This window comes from Monopterus albus, unplaced genomic scaffold (assembly GCF_001952655.1).
Source record: "Monopterus albus unplaced genomic scaffold, M_albus_1.0 scaffold68.1, whole genome shotgun sequence".
NCBI lineage: Eukaryota > Metazoa > Chordata > Actinopteri > Synbranchiformes > Synbranchidae > Monopterus > Monopterus albus.
The window spans coordinates 1,239,721-1,246,936 of NW_018127948.1; the positions used below are offsets into that span (position 1 = coordinate 1,239,721).

The window sequence follows — 7,216 nt, forward strand, 5'->3', positions numbered from 1 at the left end:
CTCAGTTTGGCCGGACGGCCAGCTCTAGGAAGGGTTCTGGTCGTCCCAAACGTCTTCCATTTAAGGATTATGGAGGCCCCTGTGCTCTTAGGAACCTTAAGTGCAGCAGAAATTTTTTTTTGTAACCTTGGCCAGATCTGTGCCTTGCCACAATTCTGTCTCTGAGCTCTTCAGGCAGTTCCTTTGACCTCATGATTCTCATTTGCTCTGACATGCAGTGTGAGCTGTAGGGTCTTATATAGACAGGTGTGTGGCTTTTCCTAATCACGTCCAATCAGTATAATCAAACACAGCTGGACTCAAATGAAGGTGTAGAACCATCTGAGGGATGATCAGAAGAAATGGACAGCACCTAAGTTAAATATATGAGTGTCACAGCAAAGGGTCTGAATACTTATGACCATGTGATATTTCAGTTTTTCTTTCTTAATAAATCTGCAAAAATGTCAAAAATTCTGTGTTTTTCTGTCAATATGGGGTGCTGTGTGTACATTAATGAGGAAAAAAATGAACTTAAATGATTTTAGCATATGGCTGCAATATAACAAAGAGTGAAAAATTTAAGGGGGTCTGAATACTTTCCGTACCCACTGTATATAAGTGTAAGCTCAACAGCCCACTCATATATGCCAGAGCTGTCTTTAACATCAAGCTACGTGCAAACAACACACACAAACACAGCAACATGAAAAACAGAAACGACAATGAATCCCTTTCTGCAGTGACAGTTTTCCATTGTTTTCACCCCATTTTCTATTCAAGTTAATTGAAATTTTATAGAAATCGAACAAAATTCATCACGCAAAAAATGACTGAAAACCTTTAGGAGTTCAGTAAATGTTGGTTCTTTCTGTTGTCTGATGAAGCTTAACCCACTGCAGTTTTACCCATCTGTCTCTCTACAGGGCATCTACAGCTGCTTCAACGGAGTAGAGCAAACTGACCGCAATGGAAGCATACAGAGTCCTGACATAACTACCAACTACACACAAGCTAATGTGCTTAAGATGCTGAAGACAGCCAAGGACATGGTGTCCTCTGCCAGAGTGGAAAACTCTCTGGACAATGCCACCAAAACAATAGAAAACTGGAGCAGGCGGGGAGCAGAAAATGTGCGCGCTGGCCTGTCACCCAGAGTGACAACCACAGACATGACCCATGGCCGTCTGCCCTACATACCCAGCATCACAGACAACCACTCCCCATACCCTCAGAGGGCCCTCACACCCACCTTTCCAGTTCATTATGGGGACACCTCCCCCCAGCCTCGTGTCATGATCCACCCCACCCCACTACGCTACACGCTGCCAGCCCGAAGTCAATATGTCTTAGAGAGGACTCTGCCCATCTCCAGCATCAGCAGCCCTCACATTGCCATGAGGGACCCCACTCCCACTGGTACACCTAACCCCCACCACAGCAGCAAGTTGTATGTGGAGAACCAGGCCCGGCACCCCACTATCCCTTTTGTTCCTTACAGGGAGTTCCAGGTGCCTGATATACACATGGAGCACAAAGGACCGATCAGGAGGAAGCTTAGCTACCCCCCTGACTGTGTCAGCCAGAAATGCAGGTCTCATAGCTATGTGTTTGATGCTGCAGACCCTAGAGTGAGAGCTGACTACGATAAACCTAGATCCTGCCTTGCTGAGTTGAGGGCTAATCACCTACTGAACCATGCCGCTGATGCTGCTGCCATGACCTGTACAGCAGGACACTATCCAGGTAGCAACACAAGCTGCAACTCTTGTATGAAGTCTTATCTGCAGCCTGGAGTGGATGACATACCACTCCAAGGGCAGGACAAACCCAACTGCCGCGCCTCATTCCTCAAAGCCGCATGGGGCAATGACAGTATCCGTCAGGTAGATGAAACAAAGCCCTCCACGTCCACATCTCCCTCCACCCGTGTAGAAATGCCTGACCTGTTTCCACGGGTGAAGGTAGCTAGCCCAAAGCCCCACAAGCTATACAACAGTCTGGGGCACAGACTGTCCTGCTACCCCCTGGCTGCTGAGCCTGCCTACTTGGACCCAGCCCACATGGGCTCCTACCCCTACAAGCAAAATCTCAAGTATTCTGAATCCACCCAGCTGCCCTCCTACAGGGAAGCCCCTCTGCAGAACGCCGCTGCCCTGCGCCGCGCCTCCTCCACAGTAGTGCACAGACACTATTCCACCTACCTGGACTCGTACACAGACTTACCAGTGTATGTGGAGCAACTGAGTCAAGGGCCATCCCAGTTCTACAACAGCTCCAAGGACATGTGCCACTTCATTCCCTGTACAAGGCACTGCCCAGATAATGCAGTGATGCTGCCTCATGTGGGTGACAGGCAGATGGTTTACCAGAACAGTATGTTCAGGGCATACGATGGTACAGGGAAGAGGGAAGCCCCAGGCTCTGGGAGTAGAGAGCGGAGGCAGGTGTTAGTGGCGCGTAGAGTCAACAGTCCCTATGTGCCAAAGCCCTGGGGCAGGGTATCTAGTCTGGAGTCTGAGGTCTGAGTCCTCATCCTCACTGGACCTCCACTATGCTCTCAGACTGAATCCTTCTGAAGAGGCACATGCCAAGGGGTTCTCCCATCAGCCTGTTGATGGGAGAACCCCTTCCATCAACTCTACACCAACAGTGTATTTTGAGAGTGTCTCTCAATTATTAGTGCAATAATATCTTGGGCAGAAAATGTGAAGGAGAAGACCATCAAGCAATTTACTGCTGGGACTTTGTAAGTCAAACTTCAAATATTACACAAGAAAAGGCAATGTTAAAAAGTATTTAATACATAAGAATTTAACCTGTTGATGTAACAGATTTTTAAATGCTGTGTTGGTATATGAAAGACGTCTGGGAGACAATATACTGTAGCCTCTCTATCTGATTACAACTTGAGACTGTTGTTTTTCTTTTTTCATTTCAATTGAGAGATCAGTTATAAACACAAGTTAGTGATCAAACCACTGACATGTCTTCCATGAGTTTTCTAGTCCATGACCTTTGGTGTAAAGTTGCTCTGAGGCTTTCCGCTCTATAGGTCATTAATTTATTTTGACTGAGATTTTAAGAAGGGAACACCATAAAAAGCATCCTGTGTATTTCTAATGTTACACTGCCCTTTAATAAACAACAGGTTCAAGGGTCTTTTGGAATTATCTGTCATCTCAGTCTGTATGTAAACTATGCTCTCACATCATGCAGTGCGATTATGAATGTGACTCTACTTTTCATTTGTTCTCTATTGTGCTTACAATCTGTAATTTCTATGTGCCAACTTAGATGACTGTGTGAATACAGTATATGCACTGTAAAAGGTTAGTATTGAGTGTCTAGGTTCTGACCTTGGGCACTCTGTGCTCTAACAAAGTGCCTTCAACCATTCAAGGGAACAGTCTAAAATAAACTAAGATAGATTAAACTGAATGAACCAAACCATTGTTATGAAATGCTATCACTGATAAGCAGCAGATGACCATCAGTACATGGATATGACCTTCAGACTGGCACTGAATGCTGCTGAGTGTAGCAGCAGTGTGAACCAAACCCAACAGATGCTTGGCAGTTTAGATGCAAATATGATATGATGAAGAATTAGCCAAGCTTCCACAAAAAAAACTCTGATTAAGGTTAAGGTGAGGAAATGTGAAAGTGACTACTTATGCCGTGCGAGATTCCATTGAAGCCAAAATTCATTCTGTAAATGAAACCTTGTCCAAGACAACAGGCATGTTTCCATAAACCAAGTACAAAAATGGTTGCAGCCAAAACAATCAAATTCAATGAGCTACAAGTTAACAAATTCAAAACCAGTTCTAATAATACTCAATATTACAGTACTCTTGTTCCATCACTGTGCAAAATATCAGCATGAAAGCATCAGTGTGTCAAACAAAGACCAAAACAAAATGAGTGTTTAATGCACATACAACAGCAGCAGAAGAGCTCAACTTGACAGCCAGCACACACCAAATAACCAACCAGATGTGTCGCTGCAGAGAGTGACAAAATCAACCAGCAGTGTCACAGTAACTGAACGAGGCCCAGACAGTAACAGTAAACTCACAATGTGTTAAACATCTTGCTGAAATGACTCAGTGATTGATGAGTGTCACCGGAGGTAAAACACTGGGAAGAATCATTCTAAGCCACACAAACAATTTCCTTCAGACTTGAAAGGGCATTATTATAAAGAACGATAAATACTGCCCCTAGGGCTGAGCTGGTTAGAAAGCAACAATAACAACAAAGTGGGGGAGGGGAATACAGTACAAAACCATTCCAACCTAAAACAGCCACTACCTACACATCCTTAATCATAGTTGATTGCAGCTAAAAATAAAAATACAATATAGTTTAAAAAATCTGTGGTATCAAGTCACACACATGCCAAACCAGAGCTGGGAGACAATTAGCTCACTCATGACAACAAATCAATTCATAACTAATATCAGTGCAAGTCTATACATACTTAACAGCAACATTTGAGCAGAAAAGCAACAACACAAGAGCAACAAAAACAACTGGCAATAGCAGCCATATTTACAAGCACACAAACACTGACTGACAGAACCCATATTGTGTCCTAATTCAGTACTACATACTAAATGTATACAATATGCATTACATACACTAATACACTATTTTATACTAACAGAACGTGATCAAGTATATGCACTGTCACCTTTTAAATGCCAGTTCTTAAGACTCGTGTTTTGTTTTCCTGGACATGTTTAACTGCTTAATGCAATTTATGTGACTTTTTTTGCACCTTCATTTCCTTTGTGCATGTGGCACATTAGTGTCCATCAACAGTAAACTCAGAAATCCACTGCTATTTAATCTGCTTTGGAAGTACTTAATTTTGTCCATTTTTCCACCATGTGCAACATAATCAAAACCTCCTGTGGGCCAGGACACAACTATTAATCAAAGTAGGTATGTTAACACAGGCAGCAGAAACCTACCTTGCTGGAGGAACAGCGGTGGTCACGGTCAGCTGAGCTTTGAAAAGAACAACTGCAACTTCAAGCTGTGTAGACATAAAACATACAGAGAGTATTTTGGGACCTATTATCAAAGAAAATACTGTACGTATGGCTGTATTGTTGTAAACAAATCTGGATTACCTGACTACAAACAAAACAGTAATGACAAAATATCTGACCTGCATCTTTTTAGCCTGATGTCATACTTGTCAGTTTTGTAACATCTGAAACAATCTTAACAAGTCAAAAAGTCTTCACCTGGCACCTTTTCAGATAGTATGAACACTGGTCTAGAAACTGGGCCTTTTTACTTGTCTGACTAAGTTCTTATCTGCTGCAAATGTCCTTACCAAAGCTCAAAAGCCACTCACATGCAACAGGGTAAAATAAAAATGAAAACTCCTTCCCTTCATTTTATGAACCAAAATTCCAGTTTTGATAGTTAATATTATATTAGTAGCAGTGTAGTGCAGTCATATTTCCAAGCATACAAGCTTCAAGGCAATGTAAGCTCGCGATAATCAAGTTGATACGAACAGCAGACACCTGCCTTGATGAAGTCAGGTAGACCTGGCTGTTTGCTTTGGGAACCGCCGTGGACAGGCCCTTAGACTTCAAGCTTCATGTAGTTTAGTTTGCAGTCCAGCAATGACTGGAGAAGCACAGGAGAACTCATCAAAACACCTGTGACACTTCTCTCAAATGTGACACAATAGACGAGCTTCTTCAGATGCCGCATGAGGTCAATGCTGACCAGATGCAAACAGCACGCAGAGCATCAGCAGTTAAACACAGTTGCTGAATGATGCATTTGATGCAACTGCTTTCTGTTGATATTGTGACAGAAGTCTGTACTGTCACATCGGTTTTTGTTTCTAATATCTGAATATTTAGAGCAACGTTTTTTTTTTGATAAGATCAGTCATACAAATTTATCACAAGTTGGGGCAGCTACAAATATTCACAGTGGAAATGAAGCTAATGTTGCAAAACACTGACTCCAACTAAACGTTTATTCTGGTAATAAAACAGTGAACTTAGCCTCAAAACTCACCTCAAAAAAAGAAGTTTATCTTTACTCTGATATTGTTTCAGTTGAATTTATACATTTATGAAATTTTCACCAAAAACCTAAAACGTGCATAAGTCCTGCACTGAAGTGCATACAATTGTACAGGTGTACCTAATAAAATGGCCAGTCAGTGTATATCACACGTAGTGGTCTATGTTAACGTTGGACTATTCATTCTGCCTTTAATGAATAGCCTATAACATATCTGATGCTATTGTCACACAGTCCAAATAATGTTTGTCTTGTAGACATTTAACAAACAAGTGAACCTGAGGCAGGAAGGGACAGTGTGGAGAACGATGTCTGTGCAGGGACCTCTACGGAGACAGGTGGGTCACCACCAGCCATCCATTGCACACTACAGTTTCAAAGTAATTGGTGAATATATACTGTATGTTTTGTGGCTTTATGAGTTACAAAACATGATTAGATTGTTGTTTCTATTTCATGAATTGTTGAAGACAAATTAAACTGGGGCTGCTTGACAGACAAATTAGTTATTATTGTGAAATGCAGAAGAATGCAAATTGTGCCATGCAGGGCCAGACCTTTACGCCATAAAACATGTTGATAATGTTCTTAATGTTTGTTGAAATAAATATTTTCATAAAGATTAATATCTCTACATTTTTACCTTTACCAGTAGTTGTTTCAAGAAAAATAGTTGTGTTTTGAGTAATGAGGGGTCTGTGCCCCAGTAGAGCTTTATATCTAGCAATGCCCCAGGGAGCTGCTGCTTTTGATTCTCACTCTGCCTTTAATGTTTGAAAATTAGAGGGGGAAATTAGTTAATGCAGCTTTAATCTTGAAAAATGACACAGTAGCAGGGAACAAAATCAAGCTTAGTCACAGACCCAGACATACAGTAGAAGTTTTACTCTGCTGTCATGGCAGAAATCTTTCTTGTGGGCTTAATAACGTGATGAGAGGATGAGACTGACAAATGCCCACCTTAAGATCCGCAAATCCAGTGGTGGAAAGTAACTAAGTACATTTATTCAAGTACTGTACTTAAGTACAATTTTGAGGTATTTTTATTTTGCTTGAGTATTTTCATTTTCATACTTTGGTCAAAATATTGTACTTTTTAGTGCAGTACACTTATTTTATTTATTTATTTACATTTAGTTACTAGTTGCCTTTCAGAATCAGATTAATTTAA

General features: G+C 41.5%; 1 protein-coding gene across 1 annotated transcript in view; it reads left to right on the plus strand.

Moving 5' to 3' along the window:
- Window positions 1-4,490, plus strand: part of grin2ca (glutamate receptor, ionotropic, N-methyl D-aspartate 2Ca) — a gene marked incomplete at its 5' end in the record, with an annotated part of 37,846 nt that extends 33,356 nt beyond the window's left edge. Inside the window, one exon of the mRNA XM_020604913.1 lies at window positions 906-4,490. Within this exon, the coding sequence (XP_020460569.1) occupies window positions 906-2,507 (1,602 nt within the window). The remainder of the gene's footprint in view (window positions 1-905) is intronic.
- Window positions 4,491-7,216: the final 2,726 nt, after the last annotated feature.